Source organism: Lathyrus oleraceus, chromosome 3, assembly GCF_024323335.1.
Source record: "Lathyrus oleraceus cultivar Zhongwan6 chromosome 3, CAAS_Psat_ZW6_1.0, whole genome shotgun sequence".
Classification (NCBI taxonomy): Eukaryota; Viridiplantae; Streptophyta; class Magnoliopsida; order Fabales; family Fabaceae; genus Lathyrus; species Lathyrus oleraceus.
In genome coordinates, this window is record NC_066581.1 from 289,626,490 (window position 1) to 289,651,545 (window position 25,056).

Genomic DNA, 25,056 nt, shown 5'->3' on the forward strand with positions numbered 1-25,056 from the left:
AAAACCGTCTTAATACTTCTGTTTTAAACTCATAATTTGTTTTCCGTTCTAAAACCTAAAAAGCCCCAATTTACTATTTTCCTTTATATTGCACAATTGTTGGCTTGTTCGAACATAATCCTTGTGGATTTGATCTTTTATTACTGCGACACTATCGATACACTTGCCGAGAAGTCATCAGTCTACATGTACTCGAAGTTGAGAGAGTGCTATATGTGGAAGACGAAGCATGTCACAGGCAACATTACACTACTGACAGTAATAATTTTTGGTCTTTTAATGGTTATGTCATTTTCATTTCATCTTTGCAAAGTCATTACTGATAATTCATGTGTTTTAAACCTTTCATTTCAGACTAGGATCTTTCAACACTTCCCGTGCATCTTCGATTGGGCGAGTGTTGACACTTACACCGAGGATATGCCGCATGCTACTACTTTTCCCCCGCTCAGAGGGAACAAGGTGATTGAGTCTTTCAGAGTGTATCTTGAGCGCTTGGTTGTCGAGGACATGCGCTTCAACAACTATGTCAATCACCGTCAAATGCGACCATTTGACGAGATAATGCTATACTTTGGATGGTTGGCCCGCGGATCGTGTCTCACTGCTCCTTATCTGTCCTAGCATGTCATGTGGCAGTTTGGCTACACTCAGACCATTCTCAAATACCTTGTTGTCTCTGCTTCTCATGCTTTGACACATAGACAAATATATGACATGTTTGATGATTTTAAGAGTTAGATAAGGCACACAATATCATAGCCGTGAACGACTGAAGTTACGTCGAATAGTATATTAGATGGTTCTTTAGGGTGTGACATCCGTACATGGTGCATGCTGCTCTAGGAGACCCACATATGCCAACTCATCAGGAGATATTAGAGGATAAACATACACAGTTAGATAATGCTAAGGGTGTCTTCTTTAGATGTCGTCGTATTGTAGAGATTGCACAAACAAATATTGACATAGGTATCTTCCCTAACAGGTCTGATGTGAGACATGTCCTATATACCATCATGACGGAGACACAGGGATACTGATGTATCAGAGACAACATCGGAGGACGGGGGGCATTGATGATCGAGGACGTAGATGAGGTAGAAAAGGTAAATTAGAGGTAGTCAGATATACACAATAATATATTAGTATATTGTAGTAGTACTATGATCCATATTTTATTTTGACATCATCCTACTTTATTGGTTTCAGTTGCATGATATTTTTGATATATATATATATATATATATATATATATATATATATATATATATATATATATATATATATATATATATATATATATATATATATATATATATATATATATATATACATATATACATATATATATATATATATATATATATATATATATATATATATATATATATATATATATATATATATATACATATATACATATATATATATATATATATATATTATATATATATATATATACATATATATATATATATATATATATATATATATATATATATATATATATATATATATATATATATATAGAATTTTTGGACCATCTGAATTTATATATGTCTATTTTTGATTGTATGATATAATTTAAATTTGCATCTAAATACACGTAAACACAACCTAACATGAAAAATTATGTTCTGATGCATTACAGAGATGTATCGCTGAAATATGTACGGAGATGCAACTTTGGTCAAATTCACGTGTATATTGGCTTTTGAGTGTGATATATAATATATTTTAAATTGTTACGGAGATGTATCTCTGAAATATTTTAAAGTTCATTTAAAATTTGGTGCATCCAAAAATATATCTTCAAAATTTAAAAATATTTAAATAATTCTGTGTGCTGACTAAAAAAACATATACGATTTATGCATTAAAAAATTCTCATAATTAATTAATCTTATTAACTCACCTACCATATATGTGTTTCGAAATTCAAAGTTATTCTTAACCCATTTGGTTAGTTATTCAAAATTTTAATGTAAGATTTAATTGCGAATAAAATAATTAATAACTAGATTAACTCAATTCACAACTAATCTAATCTTTTATTATCACCTTCCATACTACATTATTTTATTAAGTAAGTATTAATGAAACACATTAGACTTTTTCTTTTAAAAAACCCAAAAATCTTTTCATTTTTACCATCCTTCATTTTTATATCCTTTTACTTTCTTTTGAAAACCAAACATTGACTAAGACAAAATAGCTTAGGAATATCCCCTCGTATACACTCAAGGGCCGTTTCTGTAGGTATTTCTAAAATATAAAATGGGTCATTCACCTTAAAAAAGACAAACAACACTATATCTTATTGACCTAATATTTACGATATTATTATTTTTTATTATTATTATTATTATTATTATTATTATTATTATTATTATTATTATTATTATTATTATTATTATTATTATTATTATTATTATTATTATTATTATTATTATTATTATTATTATTATTATTATTATTATTATTATTATTATTATTATTATTATTATTATTATTATTATTATTATTATTATTGTTTCAGAGAGTTTTTGTTCGTCTGACAGAAGAAAAAAAAGTGTCGCTCGCTCATTGCAAAATTTCCGTGAAAGGCAAAAAAAATCATAGCCTAAGGAACACATAGCATTAAGCAGCGCCGTCGTCCTCGTTCGTATCGTTTCTTCGCCGGCAGCTTCGCTCATCGGTTCACCGCCGTTTTGTGTTGCAGTCGCTGTCTCGCCAAGATACTCCGACGTCGTCGCTGCCTAGTCATTTTAGGTGCGTTCTCGTTCTCGTTCTCTTAGATTTCGCTGAAATGAGCTTGACTTCGAACACCACGTGGTATCATTCTTCACTTCATATTTCTCTCTCTACATTTCTCGATCAATCCTCGCATTTTTTGTTCATTCACAAAACATTATACTCTTCGATGCACAGCGACGATTGCAACGTATTCTCTCAGAATTTGTTCCTATATCGTTTTCTCACTAAGCTCAGTGAAGTATTTGTTTCTGATGAATGAGTGTTGAGATTTTGTTAGATTCGATAGTTTTTTATTTTTGAATTTTTTTTGCCTCGGTTTCTGGATTAATTGCTGATTAGGTAAGGGAAAATGCGTTGGAAAATGTTGTATCTGAGTTGTTCAGTTGTGTAAGATCCACATACGGTTTTTGTTTGGTTATTATTGTTGTATTACAAAATTTAGTGAATTATTTTGCTCTAAATGAATTCATGCACATCTGACTTTCTTATTTTTGTCATTAGGTTTTTGATAAATTGCTGATTGGTTTGGTGAAATTGTTTGTGTGAGTGTTGAGTTGGGCAAGGTTAAGAAATATGAATATGGATTTAGGTTGTAGTTTGCCACAGTCAAGAGTTCTCCACGGAGGCGTGGGGACTGGTTGCAAACAAAAATTAGTAGGTCAAGTAGGTTGTTTTGACTTTAGAAGGAGAGGTTTTGTTTCTGGTTTTTTGGGCAAGAGTGTTTTGAGATCACATTTTAGTGTGGAGACCAAAGTTAGTTGCGTTTCTGCTGGTTGGAATGATTCAAAAGTGGTTTCTGGTGGCGAGTTTAATGTTTTGAACACGAAGAGACATACGTCATGTAAGAAAGCGAAACTTTTTATGGGATCCAGAGTAATTTGGTTGAAGTGCCAGGGTAATGATTCTTTAGCTTATGTTAATGGAAATGGCCACAATGTTGATTATGTGGAAGGTTCGGATGCGGATGCAGAGGTGGCACATGTATCTGGTGATGGATTGGATGTTCCTGTGGAAGAAGAAGGGAAAGTTGGGAAGGAAATAGGAGTAGAGGTACAAAGTGTGGAAGAATTGAAAGAACTACTGCAAAAGGCCTTGAAAGAGCTTGAAGTGGCACAAATAAATAGTACTATGTTTGAGGAAAAAGTAAAAAAAATATCAGAGACTGCCATCTTTTTGCATGACGAAGCAGCCCGATCTTTGAATGATGTTAATTCTGCCCTTGACACCATTCAAAAAGTTGCAAATGAAGAACATATGGCCAAAGATGCTGTCCAAAATGCTACAATGGCCCTTTCATTAGCCGAGGCAAGACTTCAGGTAGCCGTAGAGTCTTTAGAAGCTGCAAAAGAAGTGTCTGAAGTTTCTAATGAGAGTGATGGCGATAGGGACTTAACAGAAAAGGAGAACACATTTTTTGTTGCTCAAGAAGATATAAAGGAATGCCAGGAAAATTTGGCGAATTGTGAGGAAGAGTTGAGGCGCTTTCAAAATAAAAAGGAGGAGTTGCAGAAGGAAGTTAGCAAATTGCAAGAAATTGCCGAAAAGGCACAGCTGGATGCAATGAAAGCCGAGGAGGATGTTACAAACATAATGCTTTTAGCGGAGCAAGCTGTTGCCTTTGAACTTGAGGTTACACAACGTGTGAATGATGCTGAGATTGCTTTACAGCGAGCTGATAAGTCTGTTTCAAATTCGAATGCTGACACTGTGGAAACTATTCAAGTACAAGATGTTGCGCTTCTTTCTGAGGAGGAGAACGCGGTAGAAATTTTTTATGATGATGTCACGGTTGGTAGAGACAGAGATTTGGCCACAATTGATGATGCATCTTTACTTACCAAATTATCACCGGAAACACAATCTGAACAGACCAGCCAAATTTCCGATGACACAGCACAATATGATTATACAAGTGATAATGAGAATGCCGTCCAAACAAAAAAGCAGGAAACACAGAAAGATTTTACTAATGATAGTTCACCATTTGCTCCCAAAGCATTATTGAAAAAATCATCTCGATTCTTTCCGGCATCGTTCTTTTCTTTTACTGAAGAGGAGGCTGAGTCCACACCAGCATCAGTTTTCCAGGGCCTCTTATTATCTGCGAAGAAGCAGTTGCCCAAGCTAGTTCTTGGGTTATTGTTAATGGGAGCAGGGTCTGTATAATCTTCAGATTTCTTATTCTTTTATTGTTATCTATTTCAAGTTTTCTAAATATTAGGACGGCTTTTTAAAGACTTTTGGGTAATATTATTCAGAATATCAAGCAACAAAGGGATATCGCATAGATATCATGATATATCATATGTCACCTCTAATTGAATTGCTCATTATGTTTTAAGGTATTTTCTCAATCCACCCCCTATATGCTTTGCGTGCTTCCGGTAGTGTATTTTCCTGTCAAAATACACTCACTACAGGAAGCACGCTTCCAGTAAGCCCCCTGCGTTTTTAGGGGGTGGATTGATAAAATCTCAAATCTTAAAGGAGACTATATTGTGCCTTCTTGCCATGTTAATTTATATGCAACTATTCATACAATATGGTGGATATTTTTATTTCAGAGCTGCTGTCTATGCCAATAGGGCAGAGAAAAATACTCAGCTCCTTCAACAGGCAGATGTTATTGCGACCAGTGCTGAAGAATTTTCTTCTAATGCAAAGCCTCTATTTAGAAAACTCCAGAAAATCCCCAAGAAAATTAAGAAAATCATTGCGTCGTTACCTCATCAAGAGGTTTGTTTTTCTTCATTCTTCTTCCTTAATCTTATGCTCAATTTTATAAATTTCATCTGACTGTAGTGTAAAATATTTATCCCAGGTGAATGAGGAAGAAGCCTCCCTCTTTGACATGCTCTGGTTATTACTTGCTAGTGTTATATTTGTGCCAATATTTCAAAAAATCCCTGGAGGTAACCCAGTTACCATGATTTCTGAGTGTTGAATTGAACATAGTATTAACAAAGTTGCTTGTCTAGGACTAGATGTTTTAGACAGAATGTGATTAGGCACCGAGCTCCATAGCTGCTTCAATGAAACTTTGATGACAATCAGTTATGATCAATGTTTTATAAATTGGATTGGTCCTTGAACTGATGAATAGAGTTTTTTCTTTTTGGTTGAGGTCTGATGAAGGTGGAAGAGGGTTTTAAACATATTCTATAAATATATGACGTCATGCATATATTAATATTTAACACATACACATATATACTTAAGATTGAAGTAACATTGAAAGAGTACAATAAATGTAAATTGATACCATAGATAATAATCGTACTCTATCTATACAATACGCGCACACACACACACATATATATATATATATATATATATATATATATATATATATATATATATATATATTTAATGGTATAATATTCTATTATAAATAATCAAGCTTAGCAACAGATGAACACAATATTATTCTAAAGTTTTCTTCATTTGAAGGATTTAATATATAGAATGTAATGTGATATTTAATCAACAAACATAGTTTGGCTTAGTGGCACCTACGTTTTGTTTGGTTCTCATTAAACAGTGTTCAGTTTGCATGGTTTAAATGGTTCAGAATAATTTTCAAACACAGTTTTTGAGGCCCTATCATACCTACCAACAGACTGGTTCATGGCTTACCTGTTCTGACTGTCTGGTCTGGTCAGAGTTTGTAAACTTTGGTTTTGACCCTATGAAACTATTACATTTAAGGATATCTTTTTACTCTACTTAAATAGTAAATTGGTGCTTTATGTCAGATGGTTCTAACCATTATCCGGACGTGTTTAACTTCTTCTATATCCGTGCATAATAAAATTATTCTTCCTACATTCACATTTCATTATGCTGATGCTATGCTCTCCATCTTGCAACAATGTTTAGGAAGTCCTGTTCTTGGCTACTTGGCTGCTGGTATCTTGATTGGGCCTTACGGCCTCTCCATCATTCGTCATGTTCATGCGACAAAAGCAATAGCTGAATTTGGAGTTGTTTTCCTTTTATTTAATATTGGCTTGGAGGTACGGTTTCCTATTTGTTCTATCTTAACTTTGGACATCATCATTATCAACTAATTAAGAGTTAAACTGAAGATTTGAACTACTTTATTGTTTTAGCTCTCTGTTGAAAGGCTCAGTTCTATGAAGAAATATGTTTTTGGATTAGGTTCTGCGCAGGTGATTGGAAACCTCCATCTCCCGTCCTTGTTATTATTGTTCACCTCAAAGCTATTATCTGTCATACTTTAGTAATGTATTACCTAACACTTCATGGCACATATGACTACAACAAATGCAGGTTTTGGCAACTGCTGCAGTTGTTGGCTTGGTGGCTCATTATATCTGTGGTCTACCTGGCCCTGCTGCTATAGTTATCGGGAATGGCCTGGCTTTATCATCCACTGCCGTTGTTCTGCAGGTTAATAACCATAGCACTACGTGCTTTTAATTTTTCAAGGGGATTTCATCTCTGACCTTGTGGTATACTTTCACATGCTAGTCAGTTTAACATCTCTGCTTTCCATTTATTGTCACAGCCTGATTTTATGCTAATCAATGCACAGATTAACAGCACTTGTTATAGTCTGGCCAGTCTAAGAATAGAATTCTGCTAAAATCGTGTTTATAATTCTGTCATTAGGCTTTCAATGTTTCAGTAGAAGCTCTCCCAAAATTCATTTCAATTTAACCTGTTCAACAATACACTCATGTCTAGAAAGTAGAAACATCAACCAGAGTTGATATCCTTTATCTAATTATATCAGTGATAACTCTTAATTAACCTAAAAGCAGATATGCTAAAAACATATAAAAACACTATTTTATAGACATTTAAAATAAGAAACTATCCTTATCCCATATACCCTCTTATACACTGGTGAGAGAAATGGGGTAAGAGTGTAAGACACACGAACTCGGTGAGGGAATAATAAAGATGTTTCTGCACGAGTATATAACTCAAGATGTAAAGTAACTAAAGGAATAAGAATTTTATAAACCCAACAAATTTATAAATTAATTTTTCTTTTCTTGAGAGATTTATATTTCTTTTCTTGAGAGATTTATATATCTGACCCCATTTAGTGGAATAAGGATTGGTTGTTGTTGTTGATATGATGTTCATCTCAAGTTCATTTATAAAGTATTGGCTATGTGCAGAATTAATACGTGTAATCTCAGTCCATCAAGTCAAATATAATGCTCATCTTAAGTTCAATTTAGGGGCCTTGCCTCATTTGACAACATCTCATGGCTAGGGTACATTCATCCTACAATCACCTCAATCTAGGGGCTTTGCTTCACTTGGTATTAGTTTGTGGCTCAGATCTGCTCACCTTACAACCACTGAAAAAACTAAGGGTCCTCGGTTATTAGCTTATCCGAATATATTATGCACTTCTATGTCATTTCGTTTCCTCGCTAATGACAAACGTTGCTGTAACGCTAAAAGCCATCATGGATATTTAAAACTTATAATTAGACTAAAAATGCCAATAGCATTCCTTTCTAGATTTTGATTACAATTCAATGCTACTATCACAAGTTAATTCTAATGAAACTCACATAAACCATATAGTGATTAAAACTGCAAATTTCAAAAATTTAGTGAAGTCAAAATAAATGAGAATCATGGAATGTAAGTTCGTGAAAAAAATAAACATTGTTGAAGTTATTGGGTAGGGCTTCAAATAACAAGTAAAGAGAAAGAATAGAGACTTCAAATTTATGATTATGGCTTAACATAATTGGTGATTTGATAAAAAGACTAAACACTGACCCTTATTTATAGTAATATGCAAGACTCATATCCTAATAAAATAGGGAAACAAAGCATTGTAACAACTAATAAACACATTCGTAAAAAAACTAAAAAAAATATGGTAATCAATCCTAAGATAATCTAAGATACTTTAAAAAGATATTTACATATTATAGGATTATTTTTATCATTTAACATTCCATCTCATGCTAAAGCATACTAACCTTTTTGTATCATATTAACTTCATTGAATAGAAAATCCATATTCTTGAAAATTTTTAAAAAGAAATAATCAAATAAAAACATCACTATGTAACTATTCACTTACTAATTTGAAGAGCCAACTTAATCTCTTCCAATGACTCGGGAGAAGCAAGCTAGGTTGTTCCTGTTTGGATAAAATCCAAATGGAAGTTGTGGGCAGCACAATGATGTTGCTACAATAACTTTTGCATTTGGTTGAATTTGGAATATGGTGAGTAAACTTACTAACTCTTCTATACTTTAAAAATATTATTTCCAAATATAAATCAAATTTTATAACCTCAATTCTCTCAAAACATTCTTGAGCATCTATTCTTTCAAAATTAATTCCAATTTATGGAGCACAAACACTGTTGTGTATTTCGCGTCTTAAATGTGTTTAAAAAAACACCCTTGCAATATCATTAAGTGTCCAATAGTTTTGTTTTATTTTTGCTTTGATACATCTGCAACACAAACAAGACACAATATCATGTGTATTGTGTCATAAGCATAATGTATGTAATGACTCTTTAACTGTGAACAATAGTATAATAGTATATAATAATTAGTATGCTATATAGTATTAGAAATATTACTTTTATAATCTAAAATATATAAAATCAATATGTATAAAATTTACAAAATAGAACATATACGGAATTAATATAGACTTAGTAATTTTAACATACATGAAACTGTGCATTTTGTTTCTATTTATTTTTCAAGTCTTGTTTACTTTTTTTAATAAAGTTAATTGTAAAATTTTATTTTACAAGTCTTGTCAACCGTTTTTGAAAAAGTTAGTTGCAGAAAAATAATTGTAGGTAAATGCTAACAATTTTCTTGTAGCTTGCATCTGTTCACAAATGCCTGTATTTGTATCAAATAATTTTTGTTGAAAGGTTTTGACGAGTAAATATCTGTAGTGAAGGTTATCTTGTTATCAAATGGGAAAAGATACTGTATGTTCTATCTTTTTCTTCTTCCTGGGAGTCTGCCAGGCTGTAATAGTTGCGGTGAATTTGTTTTACAGGTGTTGCAGGAAAGAGGCGAGAGTACATCTCGGCATGGTCGAGCTACATTTTCTGTTTTACTTTTTCAGGTAATTTTGCATTTTACAGAGAATTTAATTCTTGTGAAACATAGCTGGCTGAGCTATCTTATAAGTGGTATATGTATCTTGCTTCAATAGCTCATACCGTTTCCGGATAAACTAAACAGGATCTCCCATAGTTGCAGGAGAGGTTATTTGAATGATCATATCAATATCATTGCACTTTGCAGTGTGCGTAGATTGAGAATTAAACTGTGAAACTAAGAATCTGCATCTGCTGTTGAACGTTGGGGCAGATGGCTGTACATATGTACCAGTTTTTATGTATGATCGAGAATTAAACTGTGAAACTAAGAAACTTTTTGTTTAGTATGTTTTTATGTACTAGTTTATTAATAGGGCACAGTAGCGGCATATCACACTGTCACGCCTCTTTGCAGTAGGTGGCTGCTATCTAGGGTTCTTCGTGTCAATTTCAGTGCTGCGAAGGAAATCACACCTTTTTGCGTGCTTTTGAACATTGACTGCAGAGTGAGAATAAAGTGGTCTCTGCAAGATCTTCTGCTGTAGCTACAATGGGAGTTTGGATCCTGTGGGTAAAGGTGAAACAGAAGCAACCAAAAGAGGGGTGGCGATTGCATGTTGGTGAGACGGCGGGCGCCAAGTTAAGAAGAAAAAGGAGGATTTGTGGTTTCCAGATCTTAGGGGTTAGGGAGTAGGAGGTGTGATTGCTACACTTTTCTGAAAGGAAAAAGAATTGAGTGAGGGTAAGCTGATGGAGGAAAGGGAGAGAGGGGTGTTGGGCCATTCGTATGGCTATTGTTAATTGAAGAAGAAAAAAGGAGGATTTGTGGTTTCTAGATCTTAGGGGTTAGGGAGTAGGAGGTGTAATTGCTACACTTTTCTGAAAGGAAAAACAATTGAGTGAGGAGGGTAGGCTGGTGGAGGAAAGAGAGAGAGGGGTGTTGGGCCATTCGTATGGCTATTGTTAATTGTGAATATATATATCATGAACTTAGAGTATTTTATTTTAAATTTTTTTGAGCATTAATATGCAGATAATATTGGTTATTAATCAGCATATTTTGTGTTATTTATAAAAAATGGCGGCCATTGCAGTGTGCACTATCCTGCTATAGTGATTTTTGTGTCAGTCGCTACATGCGGCTATCCAAGACTAATAACCATGATACTTTCGAGATTCTCAATAAGCATCCTGCACTCTGTTGCTTTATCTGGTCAATTGTGGTGTGAATTTGAAATTTCAGATTTTGCCGATTTTTTTATTAGCTTTGAATGCCTTTCATATCCTTCTTTAATTGGTGTTGCAATATTTTGACCCAATTATTTTACTCTTTTGTTCTTATTCAGGATTTGGCTGTCGTAGTCTTGCTAATACTCATACCTCTTATTTCACCTAATTCTTCCAAAGGAGGGGTAAGATTTTTCTTGACACTCCCTTGTCGTAAAATACTTGTTTCTGATAGGGAGACAATATTTTGGTTCTGGGATTTAGCTGTTTTGAATATCATTAAGTTGCATGATCCTCGGTAAAGACTGAGAAAGTTTATGACATGAAAAATTCAATGGTTTATTTTGTCATGCATAAAAAAGACAATCTCTGTTTTCAGGTTGGTTTTCAAGCCATTGCTGAAGCTCTTGGTCTGGCAGCTGTTAAAGCAGCAGTTGCCATTACTGCCATAATTGCAGGTGGACGATTGGTAAGTGGTTTTCAAAATTAACTCGTGAGGTCTCATCAGTATGACTTCTAATTATTATTACATGATCCTAGTCTTATAGCTGATGCTTACTTTTTTTTATACTTGAAGGAAATATCACTTTTTCTTGTCCTGATGAAACACTATATCTATTTTGTTTGACTAATTTTTGATTTAAGTGGTTTTCAAATCACATGGCTATAGCGCATAAAGCTAAGCCATCATTTCTATAGTTTCACATGATATATATGCCCCTGGGAAGCACCTTTAGATATTCAACTAATCATGCTTGATGGAAGTTACCAACCAGTTGCAATAAGTACCTAGTTGTTTATAACAATCAAATTTGTGAGGTCCTGATGGAAGTTTCTTTTATAATTTCTGTGCCGTGTGTTAGTGGATTGAATGCTGTGGCCATTCAGGATCCTAATGATAAATCATCTATCATAAAAAGACCATTTGTTCAATGGATAAGTGATATTCTTTCGGGGTTCAATAGGAGGGCTTTGGATGGTGATACTTCATTTGCAAATATAGTGTGGGCTTTGTATTGAGTTTCCTCCTCTTTTTTACAGCTACTTCGGCCAATATACAAGCAAGTTGCGGAAAATCAAAATGCTGAAATATTCTCGGCCAATACACTTCTTGTTATTCTCGGGACCAGTCTTCTTACTGCCAGGGTACGTGATTATCCTATTACTTACCTTCTCATCCTTTCTTTAGATTTTTGGCTGGCTGTAGAGTTTCTTCTAGAGTTTTTCTTCATTATATAAGCAATTATTATCTTAGAATATTTTAGAAAATGAGAATGCTCGCCAATGTTTGACTGTTTGATTAAAGTACTATTCTGAAAACTGAACCAACTGGTCGAACCAGCTCAATGTGAACTGTTCCAGTAGCTTATCCAGTCAAGCTTGTGTGCTGCTCCAGTAGCTAATCCAGTCAAGCTTGTGTACTGCTCCAGTGCACTAAATATTGACTGCTTAAATGAATTGCATTTTCAAAAAATTAAAGTTGTTCAGATTTCTTAACCACAAGATGCACTGGTTATGCATTGTTTGATCCATAAATCCAAACTCACCTAGGATGAGACATATGACTTGTTATATGCACCAACTTGGAAAGTAGGAGTTTAGCAGACTCAGATGTGTGTAGCTTAAGGAAACACTCAACCAGTCTCCCTAGTCTTGCGTAATTTAATGATATTGATTATTCATATATTAATTCATTTGATTGCTGCATATAGAAATAGAATTCGAACCTGTATGTGTAGCTTAAGAAGGTAACTTCAATCCATTATACAACTCGTGCTTCATGTGTAATATTTTAGGGCAATTCTCCTTATATTAGTGTGATTGCTTAAAAGAATCTGAATCATTGAAGTTAAAAAACCATGGAAGAAATCGCCAATTACTAATTTAGTGTCGGCAAGGCAAATATTTTTAGAAGTTTACAATTAATTTCCAGCTTCAATTTTTTGTGACATTGTGGTTTGTAGTTGTTAACTTGTTATATTTAAAATTAACTTAGTCCCACATAGTTTTGTACAAATATTTATTTGTTTTTCCAAAAGAAGTTTCAATACTTTTACAAACTCCAGGACTGTTATATCTTAATTATATAGAATAACAACATTTTTTTTGTGATAATATGCATGTCTATGTGTGTATTTGTGTTAGACCATTAAACCATAACCTGGTTTGATGATTGATCTGATGCTCAAAACATTGGGTTTAAGTTCATCATATTTGTGTCCATTAACCCGTCCTCAACTTTTTTCTCTTTTTCTTAAAACAGGCAGGACTTTCCATGGCACTGGGAGCATTTTTGGCTGGTTTACTACTGGCAGAAACTGAATTTTCCTTACAGGTTGAATCTGATATTGCTCCATATCGTGGCCTTCTTTTGGGGCTCTTCTTTATGACGGTAGGTGCTGAATATCAAAATTCACAAATTTATTCTGTTTTATTTTATTTATTCATGTAACAAGTATCTGTTTTCATTTTGAACTATCGTTACAACTTTATTGTGATGCCAATAGTTGCAGACAGTTACTATTGATGTGCTACAAGTGTAGTATCAATACCCCAACATTGCACTTGTAATTGTGGTTGAAACTGCAATTTAAAACCATCTCGTCAATTACCTATATGTGAATTATTTTTATAGGAATATTGAAAAGCAATGAATTGGCCACTTGAGGAATCATACATCATATATGAAAAGGGAAGTGGTGGATAATTGGATACTAGATACATAATCTGGTGTACTATCAATCTGGTTGTCAGTGGATAAGGGATAGATAGTGTGCATTCCAGATTCTGCTCAAAGAGAAGAGTTGATTTTGTGTTACACGCCCTCTTCTGATAAAACCCTATATAATATTTCATCTTTTCACCAAATAGAAAAAATCTTTCCTGCATTGAATGCAAGCTCTACAGTTCATCTCCATTTTCTTGTTTCCTTTCAAGATCAAAATTTGAAAATTAACCTAGCCCTTATGTTTTCATCTTCATTAGTCACCATCGGTGGTTAAGATCAAGATTTCATGCCACTAAGTATTTGTTCATGTTAAGATTCCCACATCGAACAATATATGACCTGAACATGTGTTTATAAGTGGGGGAATCATCATCTCACAAATCAGTTTTGTAAGTTGAGTTATGCTCAACCACAATACAATTCTTAAGAGTTCAAAAAAGAAAATTCGAAGTTGGATCCTTCAATGTGGATAAAGTGAAAAACTATTTAGAGTTCAGGGTTTTAGAGATCAAACTTTTGACTAGGTCCATACAAAGTAACTAGCTGCCCTAGAAAATTTTATAAATTTAATTTTGGATTCGACAAATGTTTTGTGAAGAAGAATTCAAAGTTATTAAAGTATAACTTTTAGTTTGAAAGCAACTGAAATAAGAAATCAAGTAGAGTATGTGATAGTACAAAAACAAATAAATTGTAAATATTTCTTGTGGACTCATTGTCTCAAAAAAGCAATACTTACACTGGTTATTACGGTCGGTTATGAATTGAGCTTTACACACGTTAACCAATCTTCATCCCACTTACATGGGATTTGTGTTCGAGATAGAATTTTATTATTACTAAAAAGAAAACTAAACTTTCTAGAGCAAGCAGAAGGGCTTTACTAACAACATATTGAAACCTTTGTTGATCTAGAATTTAGATGTAACAACTATGTTTAATCCATCAGAAAATATTGATTTTTTTGCTGTTGATTTGTCTTTGGATTCTTAGTACTATTGTTGCAAATGACTTAAAAGATCAAGCCAACTTCAATATGTTATTTGTGTAATTAATAGCAGTTATATTATGACTTTTCAGGTTGGAATGTCAATCGATCCAAAACTTTTTGTTTCAAACTTCTCAGTCGTCACAGGGACACTAGCACTCTTAATATGTGGCAAGACTATCTTAGTTTCTTTGATGGGTAGAATCTTTGGGATTTCCCTCATTTCTGCATTAAGAGCTGGTCTTCTTCTTGCTCCCGGTGGTGAATTTGCATTTGTGGCTTTTGGTGAAGCTGTTAATCAGGTTTTTTGTTCTCGAATACTGTTTTCCTTCCCAAGAATCTGTGCTTTATTCAATATTATCTTACTCTAGATCTTTATATTAATGTAAAATAAGTCATTTTGCTGGAGTTAGTTTAATAAATATATTGGAAAAAATAGGTAAAAGCTGCCGTATTTTATTCCTCCGTCTTAAACTGGTTTATATAGTGAAGATATAATTATTATACTTGATTTTCTCTTTAATGGAGAATAAAGAAAAATAAAGATAGTATTAAAGGCAATAATAAAATCGGAAATAATATATTTTCAACACTCCCCTCAAGTTGTGAACAAGGTGTGGTCAGCCTGTCCTTGGATGTACCCTTGTTTCTTCATGGAATGAGTGAATTTTTCAAACCAAGCTCTAGGGAACTGCTTTAATCCATACAAAGACTTATTTAGTTTGCACACATTTGATCCGAATTTGTTTTCAAAGGCAGGAGGAATGTTCATATATATTTCTTCTAGATCTCTATTAAGAAAGGCAGTCTTAACATCAACTGATGCCAAGGCCAATCCACGTTAGCATCAAGAAACAAAAGAATTCTGACAGTGTTCAATTTTGCAACAGGAGCAAATGTCTCTGAGTAATCTATACCATAGATCTGAGTAAAGCCTTTAACCACCAAGCGAGCCTTATACCTTTCAATTGACCCATCTGAATTATACTTCATAGTAAACACCCATTTGCATCCAACTGTCTTCTTGCTATCTGTTAGTGACGTAACATTCCAAGTTTTTTTTCTTTTCAAGAGCTTTCATCTCTTCAAGTACAACATCCCTCCACTTTGGAATTTCTAAAGCAATCTGTACATTTTTTGGAATTTCTACACTAAACAATTTGAGGTGAAGACAGACATAGATGAAGACAAATTTGAATATGATATAAAATTGAACATGGGATGTTTAGTGTAAGATCTGAGATGTTTTCTAATGGCAACAAGATCATCTATATCAGGATACAAAATACGACTCTCAGAAACAGAGATAGACTTGCCTTTCCTTTTGTTAGGAAGTTGATCATTCCTCGGTTCAGATTCCTGGCAGTGTTGAGATGTGGACCGGTCCCTTCCTTTATGGTGTTTTTTCACAAAAACCTTTCCTTTCCAAGTCCTGTTTTCTATTTCAAATTTGTTTTCTTGAAGTGACTCATTATTTTGGGGCATTTCAATTAGATCATCATTATCATCGTTTTCAGGATTCTCATTGTTTTCTACCAGAGAAAATGTAGGCCCGGATTCACAAGGTTCCTTACTCATAACAGGATCAGATAAAGAATCATGACCATTTTCTGTTGGTGCAGGTGTAAAAGTCTCAAAATTTTGTGATACTGACAAAGATAAGTTATTTAAAAAACTCATGTCCTCAATTTGAAACGAGTTTTCGTTTATCTCCCCCCCTGAAGATGAGTGTCATCAAAAAAATGTTTATTTTCAAAGAATGTAACATCCATAGTGACAAACATTTTCTTATTTTTTGGATCAGAACATTTATATCCTTTTTGGGTTGGGGAGTATCCAACAAAGACACATTTTGTAGCACGTGGCTCAAGTTTTCCAACATTTTTATGTTTATGAACAAAGGCTGTGCAATCAAAGATTTTTAAAGTCAAATCAGTTAAAACACGAGTACTAGGAAAACATTCTTTGAAGACATTATTTGTGTTAAGAATGTGTGGTTTGGGCCTAACTCAACCCTACAAAACCGGTTTGTAGAGTGAGGACTGCCCCCACTTATAAACACATGCTCAGGCCATATATTGTCCGATGTGGGACTCTTAGCACACCCCCTCACGCCCAGGACTGGACATCTGGAGCGTGGAAATAAATGGTGGGTGGCCCGATAGCGGAAACCATAGTAGGTGGCCCACCGGATCTTAAACGAGGCTCCGATACCATGTTAAGAATGTGTGGTTTGGGCCTAACTCAACCCTACAAAACCGGTTTGTAGAGTGAGGACTGCCCCCACTTATAAACACATGCTCATGCCATATATTGTCCGATGTGGGACTCTTAACAATTTGAAGTTTGAAAATTGAGAATTTTGGAGGGCATTCTGTTAATTAAATATGCAGCTGTTAAAACAACTTCGTCCCACAAATAATTTAGTACTTTATTCGAAAAAAGTAGAGCTCTAGTAACCTCTAGTAAATGTCTATTTTGCTTTCAGCCACTCCATTTTGTTGAGGAGTATTAGGACAAGAACTTTGATGTACAATCCCATTATTTAGAAAAAAATATCCAGGATAGTGTTAAAATATTCTTTGTCATTATCACTTCCAAAGATTATATTTGTTTGAAATTGGTTCTGCACCATTGAAAAAAAATTCTTTATCGTCTGACAAACATCTGATTTCCCCTTTAACAAGTACACCCAACATACTCTTGTATGGTCATCTATAAATGTGGTAAACCATTTTTTGAGAGAGAGTGTACTTGTACGGTTAGAGCCCCAAACATCATTGTGAATCATAGAAAAAGATTTTGATGGTTTATAAGGCTGTATTGAAAACTGGGAATGATGATGCTTTGCAAACTCACATGCTTCACATTTAAACGAAGAAAAGTTCTTATTGTGAAATATCTTAGAAAATAAGTGTTTTAAGTAACGAAAACTAGGATGACCTAATCTTAAATGCCATACCATAATGTTGTCATCTTTATTATTCAAAACAGAAAAAGACTCAAAGCAGGAACTTATTGTTTTTGAAGGTAGTTGTGATGCAGATCCAATGTCAAGGTAGTAAAGTCCTCCACTACCCTTAGCACTGTCAATCTTCTTCCCCGAGTTCAAATCCTGAAAGGTACAGTGAGATCGGAAAAAATTAGTTTGACAATTTATATCTTGGGCTAATTTACTGACGCACATTAAATTACAAGATAAGTTTGGAACATTAAGGACATTTTTAAAAGTTAACATTGGAGACAACACAACTGACCTTTTATCTGCAATGGCTGAAAAAGAGCCATCTGCGATTTTTATTTTTTGATTACTTGCACATGGACTATATGAAGAGAACAAAGTAGATTCAACCTGTCATGTGATAAGAGACACCTGTATCTACTATCCAAGTATGACCGAGACTAACACTAAGAAATGCAAAATTACCTTTTGTTGCTATAAAGCAAGAAGGGGTTGGAGACTCGAGGAGTTTGTACAGTCTGTCTAGTTGCTCCGTAGTGAGTGGCAACTGAGACGGAGAGGGTTGCTGCCCTTGATCAGAATTACTAGCCTGAAATGCACGACCACCTTTCTTCTTCTAGTTAGGAGGTTTGTCTTTAGCTTCCAACAAATTTCACGTGTATGCCTTTCGCGCTTGCAGTGATCACACCAAGGAACTTTGTCTGACCTTCTTCTCTCGTCAAGGTTCCTAGTAGCCAAAGCTGAGCCTTCAGAACACTGGGTTAGGGGTTACTGTAAAGCTTTATGTTCGACCCGCTTTCTTATCCGACCCGATTCACATACCTGTTTAGCCTCCTATGGCGAATAACAACAACAGGTGGCCGTCCCCATCACAGGCCTACACCTGATCCAACCATGACGAACAACCGCAACCTGAGTCGGGCGTTGGCCGCGGAAACGGCGTACAAGAGGAACCGCCGGTGGTCATAAACAATGGCAGTAATGACGACAATGATGGAAACAGGAACAACATTGTTTTTGGTGACAGTTATTCCAAAATAGGAAGTAATGATCAAGAGGGTTCCTCATACTCCCTCAAGGTCAATATCACTAAAATGAATGAGAATAACTATAATGGATGGGCTCAAACCGTTCGGTTGGTATTGGATAGCAAAGGAAAACTTGGTTTCTTAACAGGAGCAGTAGCTGAACCGGCAACAGAAGACCCTCGTTACAAACAATGCAAGTCGAAAAACTCCTTGATTATTGCGTGGCTGGTAAAGCTCTATGAAAACTGGAATAGGTAACCCTTGCATGATTTTACCTTCCGCAAAGGATGTGTGGGAAGCTCTTAAGAAAACATACTCTGATATTCAAAACTCCTCCCAAATTTTTGGTTTAAAATCAAAGTTATGGCATGCGAAATAAGGTGACAGGAGTGTAACTGCTTAATACAATGAGTTGTTGACACTGTGGCAAGAGTTAGATCTCTGTTATGACGACAATTGGAAGTGTACAAAAGACAATGTTTTGTTTCTCAAGAGGCAAGAAAATGAACGTGTATTCATGTTTCTCGTTGGGCTCAATAAAGACCTTGATGAGGTAAGAGGTAGAGTTTTAGGAAAAGTACCATTGCCAACTCTTCGTGAAACTTTTGCAGAAATAAGAAGAGAGGAAGCACGACAAGGAATTATGATGGGCAAGACACCACGAAGCTCTGATACCATATTGGAAAAAATAGGTAAAAGCTGTTGTATTTTATTCCTCAGCCTTAGGTTGATTTATATAGTGAAAAGATACGATTATTACATTTGATTTTCTCCTTAATGGCGAATAAAGAAAAATAAAGGTAGTATTAAAGGAAATAATAAAACCGGAAATAATATATTTTCCAACAAAATGGATAAATAATAGGTGCTGGTCTGAATGCCCGACAAGTGCTGAAAAATAAAATTTTGTATTTTTTGTTGCCTTTAGTTTTTAATCATCGATAATCTTTGTAAGTTGAAAAATACAAAATTGTTTGTGTATTAGTAGCTGCTAAGAAGTTTTGTTTTCTTTGGTAATCAGCAAAAAAAACTAATACTACTAGCTAATGAACACTTTTGCAGGGCATAATGTCTTCCCAGCTATCTTCTTTGCTGTTTCTTGTTGTGGGCATGTCAATGGCCATCACTCCATGGCTAGCTGCAGGAGGGCAGCTGATTGCTTCCCGTTTTGAGCAGCATGATGTTAGAAGTTTATTACCTGTAGAAAGTGAGGTAAATCTTTTGCATTAGTTTCTGACTACCAGTAACTTTGTGAATTGCACATGGTCATAAAATTTTCACCTTAAATCTGTGAAACACTGACACAAGTCACGACACAGTGACATTGCTGATGTCAAAAACATATGACACCAACGCCGATGCATATTTTTTAATTGAAATATTAATATTTATTTATAAATGATCTAATGAAGTGATACAACTGCATTTACAACAAATTATTAAGAAGCAACTAACCCTAACTAACAAGATTAACAAATAGCTAGCTCTTACAGAAAGTTAACCGAACTAACGCTAACTATGTCTCCTATGATTTTGAAGGGAACTTTGATACTATTCATTTTTTTATTTAAATAGTTTCTTCCACTCGGAATTGTGGGTTGTAAGTTCTTTTAGTCCCACATACTATGTCCCCAATAATTTTGAAGGGAAACTTCAATACTCTCCCTGCCTTTTTATATAAGGAACACTTATTTCTTCGACTTGAACTGTTTTGGGTTGAATGTTCTTTTAGTCCATTTCCTGCACCCCCTACTCTATTGGTATACAGTGTATGCAGTTAATCTGTGTACTTTTTCCATTTACATTTTTTTATTTGAAATTGACATAAAAATTTAGTTGACTTATTTTTGTATGTCATCTTTTACAGACAGATGATCTGCATGATCATATCATTATTTGTGGATTTGGACGAGTTGGCCAGGTTAATTCTCTATACTTTGGTTTGATTAATTAGTTTACATAAGCGTGCAGGAGTTTACCTATGTTATTTTCAGATCATTGCTCAACTTCTTTCTGAGCGACTTATTCCATTTGTTGCACTAGATGTGAGAAGGTAACACAACATCCTAATTGAAATTTTTATCCTTTTCTTGTGTTTGTTCTTATGGATGAATGATTTGATGTATATTACTAGGTTTTTAAGCTTAGAGTATCTTACATTAACTCGTGGGATCAGTACTTTATTATGATTTTCCTATTTATTTAGGTTTGAGCTTATTGTTGGACTTTCCGCCTTAATTGCGCTCCGCCCCTTGTCGCCTTAATTGCGGCACTTTGGCTTGCCTCAATGCAGCCCCTAACACCTTCATTGTGTTAGCTTTGAAGGGGTGGATTTAGTCCCACATTGCTTAGAGATATGGCCTATGTTGTGTTTATAAGTGGGGCAATCTTCACCTTACAAGCCGGTTTTGTAGGGATGACTTCTGAGACTTATGTATCCCTATAAGTAGGGATTAGTTTTTAACCTTTTGTATATAGTTAGTCTAAGTTATTTTTGATAATATTCAAAGTTCTTTTTATTTTTCTCATCCTTTTATCTAAAACACATCTTCAAACACTTTTCAATACTTATTTTATCTTAAAATTTTCAATTTGTTTTATAATAGAAGTAATTTAGATAATAGATACTCCTCTTTTTGTATTAAGTCTGTTTGAGTTCAATTTAGGCCTTTGACCTTCGTTTAGAGGTCTATAGGAGTAAATCTTCCATCTTCCCTCGACGTCTGTAACTTTGGATAGAAAACAGAAGATGATGAACTAATCTGCTATCCATATTTGCCAATATTAACAGTGATAGAGTGGCAGTTGGGCGAGCTCTGGATCTCCCTGTATACTTTGGAGATGCTGGCAGTCGAGAGGTAGTACACATGATTTAGGTACATGTGTCACATATTTATTACCTGATTTTCTTTTCAATGGATGACTAGGTCCTACATAAAGTCGGGGCTGAAAGAGCATGTGCTGCAGCTATAACTCTAGATACGCCTGGAGCAAATTATAGAACAGTTTGGGCTCTGAGCAAGTACTTCCCAAATGTGAAGACCTTTGTTCGCGCCCATGATGTTGATCATGGCTTGAATTTAGAAAAGGCCGGAGCTACTGCGGTAATATTCTCATAACTATATCTAGTATTCATATTTTTGTTGCCTTATGGGACAATTCCAAAACTGTAGGAAAAGAGTCTTGGTCTTAATTCTTGCTTTTTCATAGCAAATTGAAAGCAAAACTGGCTAATAGTGGAATGCTCACTGTAGAGTTATGTCATTTACAGGTGGTCCCAGAGACGTTGGAACCAAGTCTTCAATTAGCAGCTGCTGTGCTTGCTCAGGTAAATCAAATTTCATTGAATGCCCTAAACGTGCAGCCGGTATAGCCAAATCTTAATTATTTGATCAAGATACAAAGGTATTCAAAAATGTGGATTTGGCTGGATGGGCTATACAGCTGAAGAGGATCTGAGTTGATTTTTATTGCCATATAATATTGACCAATTGTTTTTTTTTTGGTCTCACTGTCTCTGATAATATTATATTAACACTTGTTTGATTATGACATTATTAAGATATAAAAGATCATGGTCGTTTCTTCTTGTAATGAAATCTTGGTTACATTAGCTGAAAATTTCCCTTCTCATATTAATTTACTAAGCAGCAATAGCTGTACTTTCATAAGAAATATGAAAACAAAAAAAAGGGAATATATGTCAGGTAATTGTTTAATGTAGGCCTTCTGAGAATCAAACCATTCAAAGAAAAGGTTTTTTGTTATACCAGCTTATTTAGCATGGAGATTGTTGGCCTTCAACTTTCTAACTATTATTTTTTTCCTTAGGCTAAACTCCCCGCAGCAGAGATTTCAGCGACTATAAACGAATTCAGATGCCGACATCTTGCTGAGCTTACAGAGGTATGCATTCTGGAGACCCCAGTCCCTGAAATAGTAGGGTGTTGTCAACTTGGTTCCTGGAACTTTAGAGTTTCTGAATGATCTCCAGATTAAAATTCTCAATCACGTTAGTCCTTGCTAGACAATTTCAGTGTCTAATTTGACTGATCCAAAAGGACTAATATGATAGGAAAGTTTTAATATTAAGGACCATTTAGAAATTCTTATAATATCAGGGACTAAATTGATAGCACACCATGATTTTAGAGATTAAATTAGTGATTTGCTCTTTTAAACTAATTCAAAATCATACAATACTGAAATGACTCGTGTATAGTTGATGTATTAATGAATGTATTTTGTTCTTGTTCTATTTATGCAGCTGTGTGAAGCAAGTGGAAGTTCTCTTGGTTATGGATTTACTAGAATTATGAGCAAATCCAAATCTCCATCCCCAGATTCATTAGATTTAGATGATACCCAAGTCTCTGAAGGGACACTGGCAGTATGAAGATTACCCCACGTATACAAAATAGATGGCAGAAGAAAATAAAGGTTAGAGAAAGGGGAAACAATTGTGGAAAAAAAGTGTATAGCAGATTGTAAGTTCCTTTATGTACAGAAATATAGCGGGATAGAAAGAGATGCAATATAGTTTCATCTCATTGTTATCTTTTCTCTGGCCAGGAAATTTTGGCACTAATATTTGTCAAATTTCTGTTGAGAATAATCTCTGTTGCTGTTGTTGTTTTATTTGCCTTGGTTTTCTGAGACACATATTTGTAGTTTTCTCATTCTCTAATTTCTTTTATTTAATAAAGTCACCTCATCCCTTCTCTATCAATTCCCCTTCTCTTCTTCTCTGTCAGCCACACACCTCCATGAATATAAAGTTTATTCTTGTTTTAGTACCAGCGGCCACAATAAAAGAGACCTGAATTGTTCGACAGAATTGTTCGAATATAAAGGTTTAAGTTTTTACAATAATAACGGGTGTCAACTTCATGAGTATTTAAATTGCCACCTCCCCCCTGGCACCTCTAAATTTTTAATATTTCCATAATACCTTTGGTAATATTTACACTTTAAAATTTATTTATTTTTTTACATAATTTTCACTTTTTCAAATATACAAAAATGAAATTTTTGGTAGTTATTTTTATATTTTTTAAAGTTCACGTATTTATATCAGAAATCTGGAAAAATCCGAAAAAGAATATCAGAAATTTCAAAAAATCTGGTATTCAATACCGAAAATTCTCAAAATGTTCAAGGAAAAACAAAAACTATGGAAAATTTTAAATTTTTGGTATATTGAAAATTTTGAATATATTTGAAATTTTTGGTAACAAAGCCCATAAATTTTAAAAAATACTTTATTTGTGTGGTCAAGAGGTGGCAGGGTTATTTATAGATTCATGTAGCAATTGTATGCAGTTTTTTTATCGCAGACATAGTATGTTTTCTATGTAACAAGTTTAAATTAAATATTTTCTTGCTCTTATATGATATTGATAGTATATTTTTTTTGATGTAAATGACATATATGAGTCCCGATCTCAAGTATTAGTCTGAGCACATACTATTGGCAAACAACATGGTATTATAGTTGTGACTGTTCGTTATGATACTGCAAATGGCCAACGAGGTAGAAAAAATAAATTGATTATGAGTTGTGAGAGAGGAGAAAATTATAAATGGAAGAATACATCTGAAAACAGTAAATCCTCATAGGGCACTTATATTATAAAAGTGAAATGCCCTTTTAGGATGAGATCTACGTCGAGTGGTAGCGGTTGGAAGGTGATTGTTATGTGATCGTCTAAGAGTTTATGAGAGACAGTTTGTGAATGACATGACGAAGTACAACATGACTCCACGATACATAGTTTATCCCGTGAAAGGCAAATATCCAGAAAAACTCACCAGTGTTATCCAAGTGTATAAAGCTAGAACTACATACAATGTGAGCAAGAGAGGTTCATTGACGAAAATGCAAATGTTGTCGACTCTTATTCATAGAGAAAAATATATGTGCTGGACAAGAAATAGGGAAGACTCAAATGTTCTTGCTGATATCTTATGGACACATATTGATTCAGTGAATTTGTTGAATGTGTTAGACTTGGTATTGATTTTTGATTGTACATACAGAATAAATAGGTAATGTGAATCGTGATCATACCTTGATATCATTTCGACATACTTTGATTTATCATATTTTTAATTATTTGCATCGTGATCATACAAGTACCGGCTACCGGTGCTTGAAATTGTTGGTGTTACGTCAACAAAACTGACGTTTTCGGTAGGCTTTGCCTATTTGGAGCATGAAAGGGAGGAGGACTTCAAATGGATAATGGAGAAGCTCAAAGAGTTGTTCGCTTCTGAAAAATTGC

General features: G+C 34.3%; 1 protein-coding gene across 2 annotated transcripts; it reads left to right on the top strand.

Moving 5' to 3' along the window:
• The first annotated feature begins 2,541 nt into the window (after nucleotides 1-2,541).
• On the top strand, nucleotides 2,542-23,501 carry LOC127127118 (K(+) efflux antiporter 2, chloroplastic). Of its 2 annotated transcripts, none has more exons than XM_051056236.1 (21): nucleotides 2,542-2,775; nucleotides 3,262-4,916; nucleotides 5,325-5,496; nucleotides 5,582-5,672; nucleotides 6,640-6,776; nucleotides 6,873-6,932; nucleotides 7,054-7,173; nucleotides 9,794-9,862; nucleotides 11,186-11,251; nucleotides 11,446-11,535; nucleotides 12,108-12,212; nucleotides 13,330-13,458; nucleotides 14,875-15,084; nucleotides 19,835-19,984; nucleotides 20,640-20,693; nucleotides 20,767-20,825; nucleotides 21,564-21,630; nucleotides 21,700-21,876; nucleotides 22,044-22,100; nucleotides 22,604-22,678; nucleotides 23,040-23,501. In XM_051056236.1, the coding sequence occupies exons 2-21, from the start codon at nucleotides 3,334-3,336 to the stop codon at nucleotides 23,166-23,168; spliced, it is 3,600 nt and encodes a 1,199-aa protein (XP_050912193.1). In that variant the 5' UTR covers nucleotides 2,542-2,775; nucleotides 3,262-3,333; the 3' UTR covers nucleotides 23,169-23,501. The 2 variants fall into 2 exon arrangements, with proteins under 2 accessions (XP_050912193.1, XP_050912194.1); XM_051056237.1 differs by having other exon boundaries at nucleotides 2,544-2,838.
• Nucleotides 23,502-25,056: the final 1,555 nt, after the last annotated feature.